Source organism: Bubalus bubalis, chromosome 11 (assembly GCF_019923935.1).
Source record: "Bubalus bubalis isolate 160015118507 breed Murrah chromosome 11, NDDB_SH_1, whole genome shotgun sequence".
Taxonomy (NCBI): Eukaryota; Metazoa; Chordata; class Mammalia; order Artiodactyla; family Bovidae; genus Bubalus; species Bubalus bubalis.
Window position 1 is genome coordinate 59,760,862 of NC_059167.1, and position 27,214 is coordinate 59,788,075.

At 37.1% G+C, this 27,214-nt stretch overlaps 2 protein-coding genes across 3 annotated transcripts in view; one reads left to right on the forward strand and one right to left on the reverse strand.

Moving 5' to 3' along the window:
* The window catches only part of SAV1 (salvador family WW domain containing protein 1), a 29,946-nt gene extending 18,124 nt beyond the window's left edge, over window positions 1-11,822 (forward strand). The window contains exons 4-5 of the mRNA XM_006067077.3: window positions 1,089-1,232; window positions 10,408-11,822. Of these exons, the coding sequence (XP_006067139.1) occupies window positions 1,089-1,232; window positions 10,408-10,609 (346 nt within the window). The 3' untranslated portion in view covers window positions 10,610-11,822. The remainder of the gene's footprint in view (window positions 1-1,088; window positions 1,233-10,407) is intronic.
* Window positions 11,823-12,878: 1,056 nt separating this feature from the next.
* The window catches only part of ATL1 (atlastin GTPase 1), a 75,779-nt gene continuing 61,443 nt past the window's right edge, over window positions 12,879-27,214 (reverse strand). The window contains exons 9-14 of one of the 2 annotated variants that reach the window (XM_006067078.3): window positions 22,909-23,036; window positions 21,749-21,805; window positions 20,653-20,724; window positions 19,147-19,578; window positions 15,069-15,083; window positions 12,879-13,254 (exon numbers count right to left, since the gene is read on the reverse strand). In XM_006067078.3, the coding sequence (XP_006067140.1) occupies window positions 13,144-13,254; window positions 15,069-15,083; window positions 19,147-19,578; window positions 20,653-20,724; window positions 21,749-21,805; window positions 22,909-23,036 (815 nt within the window). In that variant the 3' untranslated portion in view covers window positions 12,879-13,143. The remainder of the gene's footprint in view (window positions 13,255-15,068; window positions 15,084-19,146; window positions 19,579-20,652; window positions 20,725-21,748; window positions 21,806-22,908; window positions 23,037-27,214) is intronic. The other variant, XM_025295804.2, reaches the window with a different exon arrangement.

The window sequence follows — 27,214 nt, forward strand, 5'->3', positions numbered from 1 at the left end:
CTAACTCCCTTATGCTCTTGTAAGGTTGTAAAAGTGGAAAGGAAGTGGTATAGTTAGGTGGATAGTTCAAGCACAGTACTCATTACTACTTTAACATCTATTCCATACCCTCTTTGCAACCTAAAGGAGAAAGAAAATATCCATTCTTAACTTTGAGAAAAATTATCACCTTTTCCAACATGAATTTATAGCTAATTACTTAGTTATTACTAAAATTTATGATTCTAGTTTTAAGCCTCCTTATAAAGGTTATAACTTAGCTCTGAATTCTTTTATAGCCTCCTTTGACATTGCCCTTGAAAAGAATAAATATCAGCCAGAAAAAACCTCTTAAAAATATGTAAAGATTAGCTTCAGTTCACTTCAGTCGCTCAGTCGTGTCCAACTGTTTGAGACCCCATGAACTGCAGCACGCCAGGCCTCCCTGTCATCACCAACTGCCAGAGTTCACCCAAACTCCTGTCCATTGAGTCAGTGATGCCATCCAGCCATCTCATCCTCTGTTGTCCCCTTCTCCTGCCCTCAATCCTTCCCAGCATCAGAGTCTTTTCCAGTGAGTCAACTCTTCACATGAGGTAGCCAAAGTACTGGGTTTCAGCTTTAGCATCAGTCCTTCCAAAGATCACCCAGGACTGATCTCCTTTAGGATGGACTGGTTGGATCTCCTCTAAGTCCAAGGGACTCTCAAGAGTCTTCTCCAACACCACAGTTCAAAAGCATCAATTCTTCGGCTCTCAGCTTTCTTCACAGTCCAACTTTCACATCCATATATGACCACTGGAAAAACCATAGCCTTGACCAGCCGGACCTTTGTTGGCAAAGTAATGTCTCTGCTTTTGAATATGCTATCTAGGTTGGTCATAACTTCCTTCCAAGGAGTAAGCGTCTTTTAATTTCTCTATATATCACTAATGACCTATAAGTTTCCAAGAGAAGGTGAATTTTACTTTCCCTATAGTATAGTTTAAAAAAAAAAAAAAGGTGGTAGAAGTTTGGGCAAGAGGCACTTTGAAAAACAAATAGTATTCTTATACTTCTTGTTTTATTTAGGGCCATTATCCTAATGCACATTGATTCTGTTTCCTTAGTGTACCTCGGTATGATCAACCTCCTCCTGTTACATACCAGCCACAGCAAACCGAAAGAAATCAGTCCCTTCTGGTACCTGCAAATCCTTATCATACTGCAGAAATTCCTGACTGGCTTCAGGTTTATGCTCGAGCCCCTGTGAAGTAAGTGAATTTACAGCACAGATTTTTGTTGTGGGGTGAGTGGAAGGCTGAAGGGAGTCTCTGGGCTGCTTAAACCACACAGCACTGTGTTTTTTCTCAATGATATTGGGGTTTTATTTTAAAAAGGGATATCACAGCTTATAAAGTTTAAAAGTCATTGACTAGAAATAGAAGTTTTACAAACATTGCATCTTCACTTTCTGTTAATGTGTAGACCTAGGCTGTTACATAGAGATGCAGTGAAAAGCTTACATTCTCATACGGGTAGGATAACTTGCAAATAAGTGATACAATGCCTTGTGATAAAAGGAAGGACCTGGTTAAGTCCTAGGTACATAGGTGAAACCAAGCAGGACCCAAGGGTGGTGAGGAAATACGTGTGGTGACTTAGGTTCTGGGATGAGATGATATGTGTTCACTGATACCTTAGCTTTGTTACTCTGGGCAGGGTGCTTAACTTAGTTTTGTCCTCTGTTAATTGGAGATAGTAATAGTATCTACTCTTAAGTTTATTAAGTATTCAGTAAAATAATGCATCTAAAATATGTGTTACAGTGTCTTGCACATTAAAAGAACTCTCAGTAAATGATGACTGTTATTTTTGCACTAAAGGTATAGGATAGTGGTTAAGATCAGTCAGGAAGGAAACTATCTGGAAGGAAAGTGTGATTTCTGTCTCCATTACCTACTAACTGAGTGACCTTGGACAAGTTACTGAACTTAGTTCTAAGTGTTTTTACTCTACTGAAACATAGAGGATAGTAATTTTATCTACCTTACTTAATGTAGTGAAGCTTAAGTGATTATGCAGAATGGTACAGCAGCTGACTTGAGTAAGCCTTAGTAGTAGTTTATCATTATTATGAGTGAGCAAGGAAAGCTGCCCCCAAAAGGGAAATATATGGGGCTAGTTTTTAAAGATGGCTATGAGTTTGCTAGGCTCATTGAGGATATTTGTAGGATAGTAGGCAATGTTCGGAGAAGGCAATGGCACCCCACTCCAGTACTTTTGCCTGGAAAATCCCATGGATGGAGGAGCCTGGAAGGCTGCAGTCCATGGGGTCGCTAGGAGTCAGATACGACTGAGCAACTTCACTTTATTTTTTCACTTTCATGCATTGGAGAAGGAAATGGCAACCCACTCCGGTGTTCTTGCCTGGAGAATCCCAGGGACGGTGGAGCCTGGTGGGCTGCCGTCTCTGGGGTCGCACAGAGTCAGACACGACTGAAGTGACTTAGCAGCAGCAGCAGCAGGCAATGTTCAGGGCTTCCCAGGTGGTGCAGTGGTAAAGAATCTGCCTCCTGATGCAGGAGATGCAAGATATGTGGGTTCAGCCCCTGGGTCAGAAAGATCCCCTGGAAGAGGGCATGGCAACCCATTCCAGTATTCTTGGTGGGAAAATTCCATGGACAGAGAAGCCTAATGGTTTTGGCCCATGGAGTCCCAAAGACTCAGACGTGACTGAAGTGACTGAGCACATGAGGCACTGTTCAATATAATCATGAATAAATGAAATATTTGCCTCAGAGAGCTCTCTTGGAAGACAGAAGCACTCAGATTTAATCCAGTGTGATAAAGATCAGTGACTGATATATACAAAGTGCTGTGATTTCAGAAAAGGGGATGTTTGAAAGTATTATAAATAGTTAATGATAATGCATTGTTTCCTGAACCATCCTGTGCTAAACTTTCAGATATGTTCTCTCATATAATCTTCCCCAAACCTATTTTATAGCTGAAAATAACTTAGTCTATGCTAAGATCATACATATATTAAGTGGTAGATTTCAAACTTTTATCTCTAATTCCAAAGTTCATACTCTTAACTTTTGTTGTTTTCTTATTTAATAATTATTATAATTTATTAAGTATTAAATTTATGGTACTTTGCTAGGTATTTTACATATAATAATTGCATGTGTAGAGCTGTTGAAAATTATATAAGGTAACATTTTGTAGCCTTACTCTTTTGCATTTCAAAAACCAAACTCTCAGCATAAAATAGGCCAAAGAAGAGTTTTAGAAAGTTTAGGATAATTAGAATGATTACACAATGAATTTGGAATTCAGTTCAATTCAGTTGCTCAGTCATGTCCGACTCTTTGCGACCCCATGAAACGCAGCATGCCAGGCCTCCCTGTCTATCACCAACTCCTGGAGTCCACCCAAACCCATGTCCATCGAGTCAGTGATGCCATCCAACCATCTCATCTTCTGTGGTTCCCTTCTCCTCCTGCCCTCAATCTTTCCCAGCATCGGGGTCTTTTCCAGTGAGTCAGCTCTTTGCATCAGGTGGCCAAAGTATTGGAGTTTCAGCTTCAACATCAGTCCTTCCAATGAACACCCAGACTGATCTCCTTTAGGAAGGACTGGTTGGATCTCCTTGCAGTCCAAGGGACTCTCAAGAGTCTTCTCCAACACCACAGTTCAAAAGCATCAATTCTTCAGCACTCAGCTTTCTGTATAGTCCAGCTCTCACATCCATACATGACCATTGGAAAAACCATAGCCTTGACTAGACGAACCTTTGTTGGCAAAGTAATCTCTGCTTTTGAATATGCTATCTAGGTTGATCATAACTTTCCTTCCAAGGAGTAAGCGTCTTTTAATCTCATGGCTGCAGTCACCAACTGCAGTGATTTTGGAGCCCAGAAAAATAAAGTCAGCCACTGTTTCCACTGTTTCCCCATCTGTTTGCCATGAAGTGATGGGACTGGATGCCATGATCTTCGTTTTCTGAATGTTGAGCTTTAAGCCAACTTTTCCACTCTCCGCTTTCACTTTCATCAATAGGCTCTTTAGTTCTTATTCGCTTTCTGCCATAAGGGTAGTGTCATCTGCATATCTGAGGTTATTGATATTTCTCCCGGCAATCTTGATTCCAGCTTGTGCTTCTTCCAGCCCAGCATTTCTCATGATGTACTCTGCATATTAAATAAGTAGGGTGACAGTATACCTCCTTGACGTACTCCTTTTCCTATTTGGAACCAGTCTGTTGTTCCATGTCCAGTTCTAATTGTTGCTTCCTGACCTGCATACAGATTTCTCAGGAGGCAGATCAGGTGGTCTGGTATTCCCATCTCTTTCAGAATTTTCCACAGTTTATTATGATGCACACCATCAAAGGCTTTGGCATAGTCAATAAAGCAGAAATAGATGCTTTTCTGGAACTCTCTTGCTTTTTTGATGATCCAGCAGATGTTAGCAATTTGATCTCTGGTTCCTCTGCCTTTTCTAAAACCAGCTTGAACATCAGGAAGTTCACGGTTCACATATTGCTGAAGCCTGGCTTGGAGAATTTTAAGCATTACTTTACTAGCGTGTGAGATGAGTGCAATTGTGCAGTAGTTTGAACATTCTTTGGCATTGCCTTTCTTTGGGATTGGGATGAAAACTGACCTTTTCCAGTCCTATGGCCACTGCTGAGTTTTCCAAATTTGCTGGCAATTTGAGTGCGGCACTTTCATAGCATCATCTTTCAGGATTTGAAATAGCTCCACTGGAATTCCATCACCTCCACTAGCTTTGTTCGTAGTGATGCTTTCTAAGGCCCACTTGACTTCACATTCCAGGATGTCTGGGTCTAGGTGAGTGATCACACCATCATGATTATCTGGGTTGTGAAGATCTTTTTTGTACAGTTCTTTTGTGATTTTATCTATAAAAGATCTCAACTGACATCCTTTTGAAACTTACTACTATTCTTCTGTGTTTTTGATGGGCTTCTCTGGTAGCTCAGACGGTAAAGCGTCTGCCTACAATGTGGGAGACTCAGGTTTGATCCCTGGGTCAGGAAGATCCCCTGGCGAAGGAAAGGGCAACCCACTCCAGTATTCATGCCTGGAAAATCCCATGGACCGAGGAGCCTGGTGGGCTACAATCCATGGGGTCGCAAAGAGTTGGACACGACTGAGCGACTTCTGTGTGTGTGTGTGTTTTGTGTATTTTGCCACCTCTTAATATCTTCTGCTTCTGTTGCTGGTGCTACTGCTGCTAAGTCGCTTCAGTCGTGTCCGACTCTGTGAGACCCCATAGACGGCAGCCCACTAGGCTCCTCTTTCCCTGGGATTCTCCAGGCAAGAATACTGGAGTGGGTTGCCATTTCCTTTAGGTCCCTACTATTTCTGTCCTTTATTGAGCCCATCTTTGCATGAAATGTTCCCTTGGTATCTCTAATTTTCTTGAAGAGATCTCTAGTCTTCCCCATTCTGTTGTTTTCCTCTATTTCTTTGCATTGATCGCTGAGGAAGGCTTTCTTCTCTGTCCTTCCTATTCTTTGGAACTCTGCATTCAAATGGGTATATCTTTCCTTTTCCCCTTTGCTTTTCACTTCCCTTTTCACAGCTATTTGTAAGGCCTCCTCAGACAACCATTTTGCTTTTTTTGCATTTCTTTTTCTTGGGGATGGTCTTAATTCCTGTCTCCTATACAATGTCATGAACCTCCGTCTATAGTTCATCAGGCACTCGATCAGATCTAGTCCCTTAAGTCTAGTTCTCACTTCCACTGTAGAGTCATAAGGGATTTGATTTAGGTCATACTTGAATGGTCTAGTGGTTTTCTCCACTTTCTTCAATTTCAGTCTGAATTTGGCAATAAGGAGTTCATGATCTAAGCCACAGTCAGCTCCTGGTCTTGTTTTTGCCAACTGTATAGAAAAGAATTCTCCATCTTTGGCTGCAAAGAAATAATCAATCTGATTTCGCTGTTGACCATCTGGTGATGTCCATGTGTAGAGTCTTCTCTTGTGTTGTTGGGAGAGGGTGTTTGCTATGACCAGTGCATTCTCTTGGCAGAACTCTATTAGCCTTTGCCCTGCTTCATTCTGTACTCCAAGGCCAAATTCGCCTGTTACTCCAGGAGTTTCTTGACTTCCTACTTTTGCATTCCAGTCCCCTATAATGAAAAGGACATCTTTTTTGGGCGTTACTTCTAGAAGGTCTTGTAGATCTTCATAGAACTGTTCAACTTCAGCTTCTTCAAGTCTTAACTGGTTGGGGTGGTCATTTACTATGATTTATTTATTTTTGGCCAACATAAACATTCCCTTACGTCCATTTCAGTCTTCTCAGTTTGTAAATTCATGGCTGTTGATATGTGGCCTGATGAGGAGGTAAGATGATATTTCAAGGTTTTGGTCTAAAAGGATCAGTTTTTTCCTCTGTAAGTCAAATTTAAGCCTTGTTAAGTGTAATGTTTAAATAGGTTCTAATTATAGATATTATTCTACAAAGTATAAACAGTGTTTGTCACAAGTCTGGTTTTTATTTGATTTGAAATTCTGTAGACATTTATCCATAGAAGTTAAGGTTTGGTTCTGAGCTCACCTCCAGAAGCCTCTATCTTACAATCCATATAGTGTAGAAATGGGATGAGGAGAGATGGTAGACTCGTCTTCCCCTTTTCCCTCTCTTCTTTCAGTCTTGATAGCACTGACTACTGCTGCATATAGCCTTTGTTCATATGCTGATCCTGTCATATATAACGTGTACATATATTTCTGTTTCCCTAAGTTTGGAAGAATATGTGCCTGTTGACATTTGTTGTTTCTGGGAGTTGATAAGATTGAGCAGGGTTATTCTTTCTATATTGTTATTTCTGCTCTATAGCAATTGTTAGAAATAGCTAAAAAGCTTTCCTATTGAGGGGAAAAAGATAGTACTTAAATGGAATGCTTTGGTTCTTATGGAAAAAAAAACCACAAACTTCCAAAGGTTACAGTCTCTTTCAACTCTGGTTCTTTGAACTAGCTATAAAACTATAGGAAATTAACCACTTAAACTTTTTTCAAATAGATCAGAACTTTCCCAGAATGGGCCAGTGAGAAGAGTTTATTTATAAGTGCTGTTTAAGCAGTAAAGGAGCAAGTATTCCTTTACTGCTTAAAACAAGAGGTCTAGAAACCTTTTCTGAAGAGGATTAGAAGTGGTTAATATTGTCTGTCAACAAAAGATGAGTTGTTATCTATGAATTAGATAATGGAGAATCAATTACTTATCTCATCCCAGAGGTTTTAGCCAAAAAATTAGCTTGTTTCTTCTTCTTCTTTAACAAACAATGGACATCAACTAGCTTTCTAAAGTGCTTTAATTCTATCTCTAGCAGTAACTTACCAAAGTAATGTTTGTATATACTTCTAGAACTGGCTTAGAACAGATAATATTCTAATCATTTATTGGTTTTAGTAAAGTTAGGTTTCTAAGTTTGATCATAGAAGTCTGTAATGTATCACGTAATTGTCAGCAAGCTGAACTATAGGAGAATATTGAAAGATTTAATCTTTAACAGGAAAAAGACCATCAGGAACATGTTTACTTTGTTATTCCTCACATGCCCCCACCCCAGTCCCCAATAGTTTGTGGCACAGACTATTTTATTCCTGTGTCTATGATCCTGCAGTGTCACTGTTGACTCACTTCTGGGTATAGGAGGAAAGGGAGTGGGCATACTGTTACATAAGGCAAGCACAGGGAACTGGGGCTATATACCATACCTGGGGCCTGGAATAGCAGTACTTTCTGGGCTCCTGAAGGCAGCATCCACTGGCGTGTGAACAAGGTATTTTGGTAGCATTACAGCAATTGCTATTTGTGTATATAGGCTATTTATAGTACCGTTTGAATAGAATACTGATGTAGGTAAAATATAGCAAAAGAAAAGGATACTGGAGTAGTTTACATCCTATTTTCTGAATGATTTACCTGTACAGAGTATAGTGGCCAAAAGTTAAACTGAAGCAGGTTATTTGGCTCATTAAGAATAGGAATTACATATTTTTTTTTCTTTAAAAAATTAAATAGCAGGCATAGGCAGAGGGAAGTCACTATACAGAAATAGCAGGGGCAAGGATTTGGAATGGAAATTGACAGATTGCATACTTTTATCATTTATGGTTTTCTTTAGAGTGCTTTTTCCTCTTCCCAGAGTATTTTCACTAAGTACTCTTGATTTTCTTGCTTCTACACAAAATCCTATTCTTGATGCCAAATGCTGAGATTGGGAAGTCAGAAAGTTATCTGAAGCTTTTTTCTTTATAAAAACTTGAGTGTGTATACAGAATGATGTTGTTTAGTTGCAAATTGGGTCTGACTCTTTTACGACTCCATAGACTATAGCCTGCCAGGCTCTTCTGTCCATTGGATTTCCTAGACAAGAGTATTTAAGTGGGTTGCTGTTTCCTTCTCCATGGGATCTTCCCAACCCAGGGATCAAACCCACATTGCCTCCATTGGCAGGTGGGTCCTTTACCACTGAGCCACGAGGGAAGCCCAAACATGTCTTAAAAACAAGTTTGATATTTTCTAATATTACCATATTTATTCTTCTCCCTCCTTTTTCTTTCTGTAAAGTATCCAGATGATGAATGAGCTTTAACATGCTTATAGTTCACCTGGCATAAATTTAAGCATCTTGAATCAGTAGACATTGCTGAAATGCCCCTTAGCTATGGAATTCAGACTTAAGGAGATTAAGGGTTTTTGTTGTTGTTAGGAATTATGAATTTGTTTCAAACAAATAAGTGAAATCTTAAGCTACATGAATGGCAGAGGTTCTAGGAAACACCACCTTACAACTGTTTCTTCATGGAGACTTTGTATTTTTTGTAGTATTTCTCCAATTTGGCAAATAGTTGGCAAATAGTTTCTTAATGGAGACTCAGTATTTTTTGTAGTATGTCTCCCAGTTTGGCCAACAGTTGGAGTTTCCCTCTAAAGAGAATATAACTTATTTTTTATAACTTATTTTTTATAAACTTAGCTTTCTGCTAAGTTTATCTGTTAGTAAATTTGCAGTGCTCATTAATTAAATTAATAAATTTGGGGTCCAAACTATATTTACCTTGTGATTTTGTGCTTCTGGTATTCTGGTACACATACCCAAGTTGTATAGAAATGTATGTCAACATGCCAAGCACAGTACGTGGCTCATAGTGGCTGCTCTATGTTTGTTTGCTGTTTCCCTTTTAAAAAAAAAATTATATGGTCCCCTTGGAATAAGATGATAAATTAGTTACCAAAGAATCATTGGGTAGGAAATGTTATAAATTATTAAGAATAAATTTATTAGAATTTACAGTTAAAGTTCTTTCCTGTCTGTTCTGCAGTATGATTTGAGAAATATATAGGTATATGCCTTGCTGTAGTTCTTTTTCTAGTCTCAGTAGGTATTAATCATTCAGAACTATTATTCTCGTACATCTTGGTCCCTATAGTTTTCTACCTTTCTGATCTTTTAGTCACTGAACAACTATATATATATATATATATATACACACACATATATACACATATACACACACACACATATACACACGTATATACATACACACCTCTATAGGTTTCATCCATAAAATAAGATAATTGGATTAGAATGCTGTCTTCAGGTCCCTTTCAATGCAAAGTGTAAATTACCATTTAATAGATTGTTGTATACTTCGTCTCAGTATGTGATGTACTTACCTTTGAAAAGGGACTAAAAGCCTTCTGAAATGTATATAAATGTAAACTTACATGAGTCCATCCCCATATCATGCAGTCTTCTACAGGCTTTATTCTCATTCTGAAAAGAGCTGTTCTTTCCTTTCGGCTTGAGTTTTTCTGTTTTTTGTTGTTGTTTGTAATAGCGTATACTCAGCCTCAGGATTATGCAGCCCACTAATGATGGTTCCTTTTCATTTGTTTACCTGCTTAGTTCCTTGTTTGCTATAGTGGACAGTATACCTCAAAAAGCTTTATCAACACTAATGACACAAATGATCTTGCCTATTTTTTTGTACTGTTCTTTGAGGGACAGTGTGGTCTAAAGTATTCTTACCTTCCTGACAGTTAACTTTGGATGAACTTAAAAACAGCATGAAATGTGTTCTTCAAAATTACAGAACCACAGTGATTTGAAATCAGTGTTCACTATTACCTAGTGTTAATATTAGAATAACTGATACATAAGATGAACAAAATAGGTATTTTTAAATTGAAATGAAGTAATATTAGCAGATTTTTCCTCTTCCTAAAAAAGTGTATTTAACTAGCAGATAATAACTTGGTTATTTTTAATTGAAGTTTGTGGTTTATTAATTATAGTAAAATTGATACTTATAAAATAGACCAATTTACTAATATAAATATATATTTATGTATATGGTGTGAACATATGTCTGATTGTGTTTTAAAACAGATATGACCATATTCTGAAGTGGGAACTCTTTCAGCTGGCTGACCTGGACACATACCAGGGAATGCTAAAGTTGCTTTTCATGAAAGAACTGGAACAGATTGTTAAAATGTATGAAGCCTACAGACAGGCTCTTCTCACAGAGTTGGAAAATCGTAAGCAGAGACAGCAGTGGTATGCCCAGCAACATGGCAAGAATTTTTAAGTTAACTTTTTAAAAACAAAATTTAAGTTTTATAAGGGCTTTAAAATATTTTCACAGATTAAAAAACTGCAAATACTTTGGTTAATAAAGGCAGCTTACTTTTTGGAAATTACAAAGTTCTAATTTTACATGTATTTTGTTATTAAAAATATTATTTTATTGAGAAAAAATGAGTTTATCATTTTAAGGGCCAACAATGACACTCTAAATGCTGTATATCTGAAAACTGCTTTGCATATTCTTGATGGAGACAAATGTCATTTAACCAGATATTAAACAGGAAATGATCAGTTGGTAAACTGTCACAATAGTAGTACCTTTCTTTAAAAAACAGAGAAAGAGATAATGTATGCAGTATTTAAAAAGCGTTTACTGCTGTAGTATGGAATATTGTCTGGAATTGGATGGTTTAAGTATTACCATTGTGTAGTTCAAAACAAAACAGGACTTGGAACCTTTATTGTGATACATTTTTATATATAATATATAGGGTTACTCTTCCCTGCCCCCAGCTGTAAAGAACTGTTTTAAAACATGTTGGGAAAATATTTTTTTGGTATGAAAGGGTGAAGGACCTGTAATATTTCAGAGATAAATTTAGGTAAAAGGCTCCAGCCTGTGTGGGAAAGTTGTGTACAGTACTCAAGAGTTGCTAATGTTACTTCCTTCCTTTGGGCCAGGGCTCTTAGGGCATTTAGTAACATGGTTCTGATAAGACTGAGGTCGCTTCCCAACAGCATAGCATGCTGCCATCCTAAACGACTGGGTTGAGCTGCCAAAAATGACAATCAGGGATTCATTAAGAAATCTTAGTCATTAAATTGACTGTATGTATTTTGTAATCTTCTAAGAGTTTGTCACAGAAGTTTAAAAGCTGGCATTTTCCTCCGAACTTATTTGCCTTTTGGTTTAGTAGTTATTAAGACACTGTTGATAACTAGCACAGTACATTTGACTGCAGGCAAATTTATGGCACAGCTAGCCTATAAATCTCTACAATTCTGTGAATTTCAACACTTGTTGAAATAGCTGTTCAGTTATATTTACATGTGTTGTAAATATGTAAATAAATTTTTAGTTTAGGTAATCTTTCAAAATATAAAGTACTGCTAGTTAGATATCGATGAATATGAATTATTGATAAAATGTTGAAAATGTTAAATGTTTGATTTTATATAACAAGCTTATTAAATATATTTTTGTGGAAACTAAATGTGTTGCATTTGAGTCCGTGTTTTATGCATAATGCTTACAAAGGTTCTACTTTTCCATTCAGCAGGCCCATAGGCAAAGGAAGCAGAATGAAAGGGGTATCCAAAAATGAAAATAAGCCAGTGGAACTTTATCAGTGGGAAAAGTTATTTCTCAGACCATGTGATCAAACTTGGCTAAGATGTGAGCTTATATATCTTAGGAACTCTCACATACTTTTCCATCTTTATTCTTTACTTAATATTACCATTTCATTTAACTAAAGCTTAGCTATTTCTAAGAAAGTTATAAATTACTTTGTTTTAGAGCTCCTGGATAAGAGGCATTACTTTTTTTTTTCTTTCATTACTGCACATTTTTACCCTCTAACAAGTATGAAATTCCACTACAGATTTTAGTAATTAGAAATACAATATAGAATCACTGGTTTAAAAGAACTGGAAGGTACCTAAAAGGGATCAGCATACATATGTTAAAATGAAAAGCTAAATCTGTAATGGTGTCAACATTAAAGAAAATGCATTTTGAATTTAAGAAAGAGATAGAAACTTTTCCTCTTCTGTATCAGCACCTCCCAAACATTTCCAAATTCAGTTGTTTTTAATCTTAGGAACCAGAGTAAACTTTAATAATAGTTCACATGTTAAAAGAATAAACCTATGATGAATACATATCTTTGTGTACCAAATGAAAAAATATACAATGCAGTGAAACTCAAATACATATACAAAGTGATTTTTTTGTGCATTTTTGATCAAGAGGTTTATATTCTATATTAAACAATAATATAAAAGAAGCAATATATAGTTTCTGATAAAGCAACTGAAAAGCTCTCTTAGATGTCTTTTATAATAAAAGCTAATGGTATATGTAAGATGGTATAGGTTGAATCAAGCCTATTGAACTATGTTTTAACAAATGCATATGTGAAATAATTTAAAAATTCTTCTGTAGAAATTAAATGAGCATATCCAAATGTGGAGTAATATTACTACATGGTTTAACTATAACCCAGTAGTAGTATTTAGTAAATTCAAGCAGAACACATGTACCATTATCATAAATAGACAAATTCTTTAAATTATAATAGCATATTTGAAGACAAAATCAAGAAACTATACATGTTAACAAATGATATAACCATGCATACATATATCTGCTTATTAAACACTGAAGTAAAAGAACTAAGCTGTAGTGCAGTCTTCAGAGGTGCTTGGCATTCTACTCTGTTCTGATGGAAGCACTTTGTATGTTTGCATGGAAACGTAAAACAATATTTAATTGACAATTTGGTCATGCACCTGTATTTTTTAAATTTGGGGTTACATTTTCTTCTTTTCTGATTGTTCAGTAGATTCTGACTTTGGTGCAGGAAAAGCTTGATGATACAGATGTCTGTGGGTTGCTGCTGCACTGTAAAGCTTGTATAAAGCCTAGAAATAAAATAATCAAGATTATTTTAAAAAATGATAAAACATTTTATTAAATACACAGATATAAATTTTTTCCTTTTAGTGTAATTTATGGTACTATATAAAATTTAGCATGCTAAATTTGGAATCCTTAGTAAATCTGTCTAACATATATACTAATAACTAGTATCTCAGCAGTCAAAAGTATTTTCAACTCTCCAGTGTGTTGATATTACTACTTATGCAGGTTGATCTCTATGGTAAATGTTCTATCCTTGGACTGCATTTTCTTTTATCATTCCCACCTTTTGGAGCAGAGCTTCCTAACCACTATGTCCCAGGGATGTGGAAAACTCATATTGTGAATATTATTAGTTTTAGAGTAATTATGGGAGCTCATAACTTGTGATTGCCAATAGCTAATTTATTATACACAGGTAGAACACCTGCTATTGGACCTTCCTGATAGGTTTTTCAGAAAGGGACCACTTTTTATTCTCCATAATTTCCTGATATGATGATGGGCTTTCTCAAATATGCTCTTTTCCCTTGCTTCCACTAATCAGTTTATAGCTTACAAAACCTTTATTCAGAAACATTACCTTAGAAAGTCTTTCTTCATTAAAACTACCTCTGTCGTTGTTGTTTGTCTGTGTAACAGTGTTTGCATCATAGAAATGTTTACATACTGCTTTCTGAAGTGTCCATAAATATTTTTGTTTTTTTTAACCCCTCACCTAGTTTCTAAAATTCATTACCTCCTCTGACTTTCACATAATGAACACTCAGTTAAGACCAATTTATCTGATGTAATTCTAGAGTCTTTAAAAAGTCTGAGTATTTTTAAAGGTTGATAAAAGCTTGATATCCTTGAATAGAATTTCCAGGAAATTCCATTCATTTTTATCTTTTTGAGTCTATATAGCTATTTTGTTAAGTCTGAATTATACCATCATCAATTTACAAATGCATACTGGCACAACCTTAGTTCTATTCTAATTCTAATACATTCAGTTTAATCATTAATGTTTTCTTAAAAGTTCATATTTTTTCTTAAGATTTGATTTACAAAGTTGAAATTTATTTTTACTGTTTTAGTAAATTCATTTTACTGAATTTACATAAAATAATTCCTTTTTGACTTATAAATATTAAATATATCCTTGGTATCTGATTGGCAGACATAATCTAGTTATATATAAAACAGCAGAAACCAAGGAAAGAATTACATACTGTCACTGAAGATCAGTTTTGCTTTCTGAAAGTAATGACCTAAATGATTCCACAGAAATAACTTTTCTTATGTGAAAATGATTCCTTCATAGAAACTTAGATTCTTCCTCAGATACAGACTTTCTGCACATGTGCAGTGGGAGAAATGAATATTAATTTACAGGTCAGGTCCAAGGTATGCCAAGAAAGTTAGTCATGCTACGTACTGGCCTGAAACCTGCTTAAAGTGGTACAGATATCTCTTTCAGAAGCCAAAGTTGAAAACCACTTCTAAAGGTTGTAGCTCTGTTTACTCTGCATTACTTAAGTTTCCTCAAGATTTTCATAACTACTTGTTTCACTCTGCAGTAGAGCAAAATGCCCAATGTTAGAGCTTAAGATTTTTGAAAATTTCTAAACATTCAGAAGTAAAATATTCCTGATAATCAATTCTTGTGTTTCATATGCAGATAAAATTATATATCATGTTCAGAGTAAATTAAATATTTTAAAACCTATCTACATTGAGACATCCTTTAATGACTAGTTGGTTTGTAAAATAAGACAATCATAATGTTTATAAATATACAAATAGTTCTTAATTTAAGAAAAATTTAACTTACCTCATTTGTACTTCCCTGTGGTAAAGGCAGATTAAAGGGGAGAAAAGAGAAGTATATATCCTGCTTCATTAATAGCACTATGATAATCAACCTTATTTACATTAGTAATTTGAGAGCATTTAGGAACAAATACACCTTGAGAGAGGGGACATATGTATACCTACGGCTGATTCATGTTGATGTATGGCAGAAACCAACACAACTTAGTAAAGCAGTTCCTTCCAGTTAAAAATATTTAGACCATATACCCCTGCAGATTTTTTCAATTTAGATTACGTATTTAATCTGAATCTTCTGAAGGGCCCAATTCTATATTCATCACAGATTTCAGCAGCATATTCTAGGAGGGCTTTGGGATTTACCTTAAATAGCCCCTCTTCATCTTTTGAGGTTGAGGGGCTTTTTTGAGGCAGTGGCTCAGAGGATCCAATTTTAATTAATTCTTTTCCAGTAGTGCTACCATTTATCAGTATATATCTCAACTAGATTCTTCAAAGACACACAGTATATCCATCAGTTACAATTTGGTTTTAAAGAGTATAAACATACTCAATGCTGAGATAATTGTAGCTATCACTTGCTACCTGCAGACCATAAATATTCACAAGTCTTAACTCCAAAATTTTATGAAGAATCTCAACTTTAGTTTCACTAAATTTATTGAAATTTTCATGTGGTAATTGAAGATACTTCAAGAACGAAAGGTGAGATGATTTTTATTCTGGTGTGTTTATAATTGTTTCCCCTGTCCATAATCAATTATTTGAACAGCAGACCATGGTGACCCTGGGTTGGTTAATTGGACCATAGAGGACAACTGACCCAGAAGCAGCTGATCCAGAAGTTGACCTAGACTCATTTTAGGGCCTGGTACAAATGAATAAAGAGACAATCTGAAGTAATCAGATACTGTGTTGAGAGGTTTTACTAAAAGAGACAGTGATATGACTTCAGATGGTCATTTATATATGCTCCTAACAAGGGTTCTATGAAGGCCTACAAGACCTTCTAGAACTAACACCCAAAAAAGATACCCTCTTCATAATAAGGAACTGGAATGCTAAAGTAGGAAGTCAAGAGCTTCCTAGAGTTACAGGCAAATTTGGCCTTGGAGTACAAAACGAAGCAGGTCATAGACTAACAGAGTTTTGCCAAGAGAATGAACTGGTCATAGCAAACACCCTCTTCCAACACCACAAGAGAAGACTCTACACATGGACATCACCAGATGGTCAATACCAAAATCAGAATGATTATATTCTTTGCAGCCGAAGAGGGAGAAGCTCTATACAGTCAGCAAAAACAAGACCAAGAGCTGACTGTGACTCAGATCATGAACTCCTTATTGCCAAATTCAGACGTAAATTGAAGAAAGTAGGGAAAACCACTAGACCAGTCAGGTATGACCTAAATCAAATCCCTTATGATTATACAGTGGAAGTGACAAATAGATTCAAGGGATTAGATCTGGTAGAGTACCTGAAGAACTATGGACAGGTTCGTGACATTGTACAGGAGGCAGTAATCAAGACCATCCTCAAGAAAAAATGCAAAAAGGCAAAATGGTTGACGAGGCCTTACAAATAGTTGAGAAAAGAAGAGAAGTGAAAGGCAAAGGAGAAAAGGAAAGATACCCATCTGAATGCAGAGTTCCAAAGAATAGCAAGGAGAGAGAAGAAAGCCTTCCTCAGTGATCAATGCAAAAAAAGGACAATAATAGAATGGGAAAGATCTCTTCAGGAAAATTAGAGATACCAAGGGAACATTTCATGCAAAGATGAGCACAATAAAGGACAGAAATGGTATGGACCTAAAAGAAGCAGAAGATATTAAGAGGAGGTGGCAAGAATTCACAGAAGAACTATACAAAAAAGATTTTCATGACCCAGATAACCACAATGGTGTGATCACTCACCTAGAGCCAGACATCCTGGAATGCGACATCAAGTGGGCCTTAGGGAGCATCACTGTGAACAAAGCTAGTGGAGGTGATGGAATTCCAGTTGAGCTATTTCAACCTAAAAGATGATGCTGTGAAAGTGCTGCACTCAATGTGCCAGCAAATTTGGAAAACTCAGCAGTGGCCACAGGACTGGAAAAGGTCAGTTTTCATTCCAATCCCAAAGAAAGGCAATGCCAAAGAATGTTCAAACTACTGCACAATTGTACTCATCTCACACGCTAGCAAGTAATGCTCAAAATTCTCCAAGCCAGGCTACAGCAGTACATGAACTGTGAACTTCTTGATGTTCAAGCTGGATTTAGAAAAGGCAGAGGAACCAGAGATCAAATTGCTATCATCCGCTGGATCATTGAAAAAGCAAGAGAGTTCCAGAAAAACACCTACCTTTGCTTTATTGACTACACCAAAGCCTTAGACTGTGTGTATCACAACAAACTGTCGGAAATTCTAAGAGATGGGACTACCAGACCACCTGACCTGCCTCCTGAGAAATCTGTATGCAGGTCAGGAAGCAACAGTTAGAACTGGACATGGAACAACAGGCTGGTTCCAAATCAGGACAGGAGTACATCAGGGTTATACTGTCACTCTGCTTATTTAACTTCTATGTAGAGTACATCATGCGAAAAGGCAGGATGAATGAAGCACAAGCTGGAATCAAGATTGCTGGGAGAAATATCAATAACCTCAGATACACAGATGACCACCCTACGGCAGAAAGCGCCTCTTGATGAAAGTGAAAGAGGACAGTGAAACTTGGCTTAAAACTCAACATTCAGAAAACTAAGATCATGGCATCTGGTCCCATCACTTAATGGCAAATAAATGGGGAAGCAATGGAAATAGTGACAGACTTTATTTTTCGGGGCTCCAAAATCACTGCAGATGGTGACTGCAGCCATGAAATTAAAAGACACTTGCTCCTTGGAAGAAAAGTTATGACCAACCTAGACAGCATATTAAAAAGCAGAGACATTACCAACAAAGGTCCGTCTAGTCAAACCTATGGTTTTTCCGGTAGTCATGTATGGATGTGAGAGTTGGACTATAAAGAAAGCTGAGCACCGAAGAATTGATGCTTTTGAACTGTGGTGTTGCAGAAGACACTTCAGAGTCCCTTGGACTGCAAGGAGATCCAACCAGTCCATCCTAAAAGAAATCAGACTATTCATTGGAAGGACTGATGCTGAAGCTGAAACTCCAATACTTTGGCCACCTGATGCGAAGAACCGACTCACTAGAAAAGACCTTGATTCTGGGAAAGATTGAAGGCAGGAGGAGAAGGTGACGACAGTGGATAAGATGGTTGGATGGCATCACCAACATGATGGACATGAGTTTGAGTAGGCTCTGGGAGTTGGTGATGGACAGGGAAGCCTGGCGTGCTTAAGTCCATGGGGTTGCAAAGAGTTGGACATGACTGAGTGACTGGACTGAACTGAACAAAACCAAGGGCTTTCCTGGTAGCTCAGCTGGTAAAGAATCCACCTGCAATGCAGGAGAGCCCGGTTTGATTCCCGGATCAGAAAGATCCCCTGGAGAAGGGATAGGCTACCCACTCCAGTATCCTTGGGCTTTCCTGGTGGCTCAGATGGTAAAGAATCTGCCTACAGTGAAAAAGACGTGGCTTCAGTCCCTGGGTTGGGAAGATCCCCTGGAGGAGGGCATGGCAAACCACTCCAGTATTCTTGCCTGGAGAATCCCCATGGACAGAGGAGCCTGGTGGAGTACAGTCCATGGGGTTGCAAGGAGTTGGACACGACTGAGCGACTAAGCACAGCACAACAAAACCAATGCTAGTCAAATGATAGGTTTTAAGTATGAAGTAATCAACAAATAATTGAGTCACAATCAGCTAAATAAAAACTCAACTGTTTTCTCTCAACTTTAGGGATAAGAAAAACACTACCTAATCCATGTATTTTTTGAAAAATAGTGAGACATTGACTGGAAAACTATTTTTATAGTTTGTATCTGGCCATCTTGACAAACTCTATATAAAATTCTTAAAGTCATGTTTACCTGTATATTTTACTATATCTAACATAGTGTCTGGAACACAGATGGCATTCAAATAGGTGCTGCATTTAGTTGAAGAGAATTCAGTGTTCATACCTGGTCCCACAAGGCTGCAGCCACTTGGTCTATTACAGCTCCCAGCTCTCGGTATTCTCCAGAGTACCGGATGTATGCCCAGGTGCACAGGGTGATAAGGGTCAGTCCCATTATCATATTGCATAGGCTAGCTATGATGTCCAAACCAATGAATCCAGTCACACCAGCAATCACATATGTGATAAAGATGACAACAAACAGTGTGGCTGGGGTACGAGCTGCATGGAAGATATTTTTGCTATCATTGTGCTTGATATACTGGATGTAGAGTTCATCTATTTCAGTCTCCAACTGTTGCAAGTAACGCCGGCTAAATTCCTCCCCACCCATCTTCTTCACCCCTCGAAATAGCTTCACAGATTCTTCCTTAAGCTCCAGATGTTTGGTCTGCAGGTCATTAGGGGCCAGAAACGGTTTGTCACCGCCACAGATCTGTGTCGAATAGGAAGTATTATTTATGCAGTGCACAGTAAAACTAGCAACTGTATCACAATTTTGCACTTAGCTAGCTGAATCTGTTAGAACACATTAATAATCAGAAGGAGCCTACATTTTATTTTGTCAACCCACATCTTTCCACACTCCATTTCTATCAGGGGAGACTGTAAGTGGGACTGGTAACTTTATAGGCGACATATTAAAGCCTTAATTTTTATTCTCTTTTCAACACAGATTGGAATAGCCATTACTTAGTCCAATTTCCTCAAGGTGAAAAGGTTTCACTGATTTTTGTTTGGAGTCCATTCAGTATTTTCTTCAAGAGACTAAATGGAAACATGTTAAATGTTCATGGACCACTTTTTCAACTTTTTTTCAAAAGTTACAAGGGAAATCTCAATTACCCATACCGTTAACTATGGGTGAGATTTAAATATACATAGGAGACTCTCACTCCATTTCCCCTTTAATTATGTCATAAACACCAGACCATATACTATATTTCCCTTGATTCCAAGGCTCTACCAATTTGGGGTGCAGTCTTGATTTTATAACATTTTCAGTGGAAAGAAAACTCATCACATTAATAGATATATACAATAATCAGTAGATGCATCCTAATTTAGAATGTTACTAGTAAAAAGAGGAAATATAGTACTTAGAAATGTTGGCCCTTGTGGTTTATTTGTTTCTAACAAGTTTTTATACTTAAGATAGAAATTGGACTTGTGGAATATGGGGAGGTATAGTGGAGAGGGTAGCATGTTATTTTAACTACTTTAGATCTTATAAATAGTGGAAAAAATCTGTATTCCTCCACCCTTTTAAAAAGAAATATGTTAGAGAGAGAATTCATTTAAAATACATTTAAATTTTGCATATATCATGTTCTCTTGATTTGTTTTTAAAATACTTGAGGAATACAATAAAAAGAAATGTGATACACATAGGCTGAGAAAGCATAAGTCAAAGCCACTTCTGCATGTGTATACAGTGTAACGTGGAAGAAGAATGAGTTCATGGAAGAAATACTGATTTTACTTAAAACGAGATTTAAAATATTCTTACCTCTTCCATTTTTTTATTGTATGTATCCTTGGCAGTTGCCACGGCTGCTAAATTATTAGCTTCTGCTGTGGCCTTTGGACAAAGTACAAAGTATGATGTAAAATGTTGTTAGACTTCCACATATATACACACAACGTGCAAGAAATATGCAAAAACTCAAGGTCATCAGATAATTTAAAAAGTGCTGAAATACTTCTGTATCTTCTAAATTAGTAAAATTAAAAATTCAAAATGTATAAAATATAGCTTACTCAATAAACCATAGTTCAAAAATGAATTTTCATTTGGAAGATTATTCATCTAAAAAATATTTTTAAGCCTTTCACCAAATGTGTGTGTATGTGGGAGAATCTATAAATCCAGACACATGGGGAATAATATATACATTTTATATATACTAATGGGCTTCCCAGGCAGCACTAGTGGTAAAGAACCTGCCTGCCAGTGCAGGTAGACATAAGAAACACAGGTTTGATCCCTGGGTCAGGAGATCCCCTTGAGGAGGGCATAGCAACCCACTCTGGTATTCTTGCCTGGAGAATCTCATGAACAGAGGAGCCTGGCAGGCTGCAGTCCACAGGGTCAGACAGAGTTGGACACGACTGAAGCGACTGCACACATGTACTCATACATAAAACTATGTCAACTTTAAAGATTACTACTGATAGAACAGTGTATCACTGATAATATAAAGGAGGCATTAAGATTCAGAAATTAAAAAAAAAAAGTATGGAAAAAGCAAGTTTTTCCTTTCTTGAATGTTTATTTGTAGAGGCCACTTGTTTAAAACATGGACCTGGCTTTTCTTGTCACACGTATGAATCTAAACCACAGTGAGTCTTTTCTAAACAAATTTAGTACAAAGAGAATGAAGACTCTCTTGTATCTCAGCACAAGTGAGGGTGCTATATGTGTATCTGAAAGTGATTAGATGAATCACTTGCACAAGTGAGTCGTTATTAGAAAAATAATCTGATATATCACTCCATCCATTATTTTTATATGGTGATTTCTGACAGCCAGATTGGAACATATCTTTAACTTAGCTTTAGTGACAGAATGTTTTACAATGTCAAGACTCCTGATGAATAAATACCTGTAACATGGATTTGGGATGTGGTAATTCTTCACCTTGATAGATCTTTATATAAGCCTAAAAAATAGGAAAGAAAAAGACTCATGTTCAAGTAATTCCATTCAATATCTATGTTAAATTGTATTTTGAGGTCTAAGGCCTTGACAGTTCAAAAAAATTAGATCTTGACAGTTTCAGGAACTATTATCTTTCTCATACTTTTAATTCCCTCTTATTATTATTAGTTCTTGTTCCTTTTTCCTGAAAAGCCCTTTGCACACATTTGCCAATCTCAGTCTTCGCAAAGGCTTACCTACCTCACATCCTTTAAAACGTTCTCACATCCCTCTGCTAGGAGTAATGTTTTCAGTTACCCACAGGAATCTGTACCTGCTGCTGCCTCAAGCTTTATGGAACACATCTGTTCAAGGGCCCTGAGTCGCCTACTAAAATTCTATGCTCCTTCATGGTGTTTTATGCACAGCAAGAATTCAAATTTTAGACAACCTGTCACTTTTTGCTGAGAGTGGTGAAGATAAACAATCACGAAGAAGATATACAACCACATTTGAAATGACAAAACATCAATTTAAAAATTTGTTATTTTAGTCCTTGGAGCATCAATCCAAAAACCAGATTGATAACTGAAATCCATTATATATGTGCATTGGTTTAAAAAATGTGTTTGGGGCTATCTGAGGTAAACAGGTAAATGCAAATTTAAAATATTTCCATTTCAAATTGGCTCTTGGTGCAGAAAGCAGGAAATGTAGCAGAATTTTCTCCAGTAGGAAGGCAAAGTATAACCCATTAGGGAAAATCTTGAGAATGAAGGTAAAATTCAGTATAGGTCATAAGTGAAGACTATGTGACCCTGGGAAACACCTCCTCCCCGTAAAGAGAAGCAAGACTTTTCCAACTCCTAGATACATTTCTGTTTCGAAATAATTTCCCTCAAGATAAAAGGTGACAGTAAAGTTACCTCAAGGAATTTTCTCAAAAAATAATTTCAGAAAGCAAGCTCCGCTTGGGAGTCTAATAATTTTTTAAATCATTTGTATATATTCCTCATACCTTTGCCCGCCATATTTCTATAATTTTCTGTTGTTTTAAGTAGGAACTGCATTCCCAAACATGTCAAATGTAAATACTCACAAGTGCTCTAGAAATAATAATGATACCTTGAAGTACTCTACCAGACCTCGGCAGGTGATTTTGTTCCCATTGATCTCTTTAATGTCAAGGTTCTCGGGACTAAGCAGCCAAGGAATGAGGATTTTCAAGTTTTTGATGAATTCATCATCTATTTCTAAAGTAGAAGAAAATTCATCATTATTTTAAAATTGTTAAAGGCTTTCATGGGATACCATAAAACATCCGGTAATTACCTCTATTTTTTCCCCAGTGATAAAGCTATCACTCACCTTCTGATCATCTAAATTATTCCTTAAACCCACTTTTCTCAGGGTGAACTATACTCCTTGCCCAACTCCTATTGCTAGTCTTTCTCATCTCCACTCCAATTACATATTTATTTTGTCTTTCACCTATAAAATAGCTTTCTTGATATTAAACGATGCATAAATGTTTCACACCCCATTCACATAACCATGTCATGCATTCTGATGCCTTTAAGTCTTGTTCACAGTTTTATACAGAGAGAGTTATAAATGGAAGAAGGGCAGATATTTACTGTCTTATAAGATGTATTCCCTCCAGAAAGTATATCCAAAAGTTTTCTGTGTTTACTGTGCCAATCTTATGAAAAGTGTATAGAACTGTGTAAGGTGTGTTAGCTAGTACTCAAGTTCAAAAAGAAGTGAAATTAGGGCTTCCTCTAGTAGTGAAACTCAACAACACAAAATAAAACTGTAAGAAAAGCAATGGAGGCCTTTTAGCTAGCTGGTCAGAAGTATTCTGAGTTATTTAATACAACTAATGGTGATTGCAGCCATGAAATTAAAAGATGCTTATTCCTTGGAAGGAAAGTTATGACCAACCTAGACAGCATATTAAAAAGCAGAGACATTACTTTGCCAACAAAGGTCCATCTAGTCAAGGCTATGGTTTTCCAGTAGTCATGTATGGATGTGAGAGTTGGACTATAAAGAAAGCTGAGAATTGATGCTTTTGAACTGTGGTGTTGGAGAGGACTCTTGAGAGTCCCTTGGATTGCGAGGAGATCCAACCAGTCCATCCTAAAGGAGATCAGTCCTGGGTGTTCATTGGAAGGACTGATGCTGAAGCTGAAACTCCAATACTTTGGCCACCTGATGCGAAGAACTGACTCATTGAAAAGACCCTGATGCTGGGAAAGACTGAGGGCAGGAGAACGGGACAACAGAGGATGAGACGGTTGGATGGCATCACTGACTCAATGGAGATGGGTTTGGGTAGACTCTGGCAGTTGGTGATGGACAGGGAGGCCTGGCGTGCTGCAGTTCATGAGGTCGCAAAGAGTCAGACACGACTGAGCGACTTAACTGAACTGATAACACATAACACATTTTGTAGTATTAGGTTCAAGCTTAGCATTACAAATTTAGCAAAGTAACACAGAAAACAGATATTCAGAGGACTCTTGAACACAGCAATAATTTTTTAAATCATACGTAAAAAGCAGAGACTTGGTATATCCAGAGACTTGGTATCTAAGCAAAGATACCATGATTTTTAAAAACCTGAATTTCAGCAGAGTCACTGAGTTTTCAGGCTTTGGGATTGGTGATTTCTAAGGTCTTAAGGATAAAGATTCAAACCTTATGATTGTATTTTGCATGTTCCCTGCTTGTTACTGAAATATCAGTTTACATAAGAATTTATGGTTCTTTTCTTTTGCTTACTGTTTTATGACATGTATAAGCATGATGTTGGAAATTCTTCCAACATATTTTCCTTCATGTTTTGTACAGCTTTGAAATTTGTGTCCATATTTTATGAGGACCTGGACAGGAGTTTATTCAAATTTATTTTTTTGTTTGCATTGTACCAGTTTTTACTGATAACTGTGCTCTGTATTTGGAGAAGGAAATGGCAACCCACTCCAGTATTCTTGCCTAAAGAATCCTGTGGACAGAGAAGCCTGGTGGGCTTGTCCATAGGGTTGCACAGAGTCAGACATGACTGAAGCAACTTAGCATGCATGCATGCATTGGAGAAGGAAATGGCGACCCACTCCAGTGGGAGCTCTTGCTAACAATATTAGTGGAAGAAAAGTAAATACATGACCCAGAACATCTGCAGACCAGTTCAGATCAATTTGCGGAGGTGTGCTCATCAGCCTTGGCTCACTGCAAGTGTTCAATAATATGTGTGGGTGGATGATTATTCATAATGATTTCTGTTTTCATCATTTCTTCAAGAATTTTTGTCACAAGAGTAAAACCTTGCTAGGAATTCAGGATCTAGGTCAAAGAAGTTATCTGTAATAATTGAGGACACGATACATGCTTTATAAGAATTCCACATGGCAGATGCACCTATGGTGTAGGGCTGCTGTGGAAACTAACCAAGGAAGATATTTTTTCAGGATCATTTGACTCTGACAAGTCATGAGAAATACATCTTTAAACATAATAACCTTGCACTGGGGTTTGGCTATGCTTTCTGAAGTCTAACTGGAGCTGTTAAGGAAGCAGCTCCCCAATTTATGATGTGGTTACCTGGTCATTCTACAGGTGGTATTATAACACAGAACCACCTCAGAAAAAGGTTAACTCCTTGTTAATTACAAGATTGGATCTGCTATATGAGGGGACATATTCAGTAGGCACTTGGTAAGAACTGGTTGAATGCATAATGAATGAATGTGATTCAGTGCTTTTGGTCCTTTTGATTTCCTAAATGGGAAGTGATTCAACTAATAGCAATTAAATATAATCATAGTAGCATAAGTTTTAAATAACACTGGAAATAGTAAGATAGGATAACAATTTTGATAATGTGAGGGACCATGAACAAAAGATAATTATAACAATTACTACTATTGATAAATGAGTTAGAAAATTATTTCTGTAAGTGTATCTAAAGAGTATGTGAGAAACTATCATCAAATAATTTCTGCACAATTGTTTATTCAAGATGTTTTTTCCCCTGGAGGCAACCACTCAGATGACAGCCCTCTGGAGAACAGCTTGGCCAGAAGACAAGACATTCTGGATAGAAATAACACCATATTATAAGATTCAGGATGGGATGAAAAACTGATGGAGACAGCAGACTCAAAACTGCCCAAGGAAACACTGAGGCACACTAGAACATTTTGGTGCACAGAGGGATTTAGCAGTAGTCTTGTAAAGCCTCATTAAAATGGAACTTTTGACAGGCAACTGAAGCTGCCTTTCATTTCTCTTTCCCTCAGGCTAGCCACTTTGGTAAACTTGCAACTCATGGGTAACTGTAAACCAATTGTGAGTCAATATATGTTTAGATTATGAGTAAAATTTGATGAGGAACAAATCTATTTAAAACTGTGATTTATATCTGCATGATTTATCTTAAACTCTTTCCCTGAATTCTTTCATGGCAAAATATATCTGTTAATTTAAGAACTGTAGCTGTGTACTACAGGAAAGGAACAAGGCAGGGTACTTTTTTGTCCCAATAAAGGACTGTTGTTGAAGGCCTGCTCCTGCTCTGCCTGCTTATGGCTCTCCAACCCCAGAGAAGAAAGAAAGGCCTTGTGGGAGCCCTCTCTTTATGTAATTTATTCAAAACACATTGAAGCCATTAGGTCACTGCACAGTATTAAGAGATCTGTGTGCTCACTGGTGGGTTGGAATTCATAAGTGACAGTGAAATTATACAATCTTGGAATCCATGCATTAATATGTGCCTGCCTACAGTTGTCTGTTGTATAACGAAAAGACAATTTTAAACATGTATAAAAACAATTGCTGATGATTGATAAATTTGTATTAACTACAATGGTAAAATAAAAGGTATCTGAGAGAAAACACTATGGATATATGGGGAAAAAAAACTGGTTTGCTTTTTGAACTTGCCAGTTCCACAAAACTGAACACAAGTTGTTCAGCTGTCATTTTTTAAAGTAATTTTAAAGTCCTTTGAGAACAACTGTGCTGCAAGGCTTGTTATGCCACTGTCTCATTCCCCCTGGCACAATGCAGAAAGGCCAAAGTAAATTAAGCACATGTTTGAATTTAGTGGTGTACTCAATGCTAGGCTTACAAATAAAAAAGTCAGAAATGTCTTTGTACTGAGGTAGGAGGTAGATTGGAGAAGGCAATGGCACCCCACTCCAGTGTTCTTGCCTGGAGAATCCCAGGGACCAGGGAGCCTGGTGGGCTGCCGTCTATGGGGTCGCACAGAGTCGGACACGACTGAAGAGACTTAGCAGCAGCAGCAGCAGCAGGAGGTAAATAGGCCTCCCCCAGGATAAAGCAAATGGAGATTCATTCCCTACTGATGGAAACTCCAAGTCAGGAATAGCAGGACAATTAAGGGAGGAGGTTGGGCCTTTCCCAG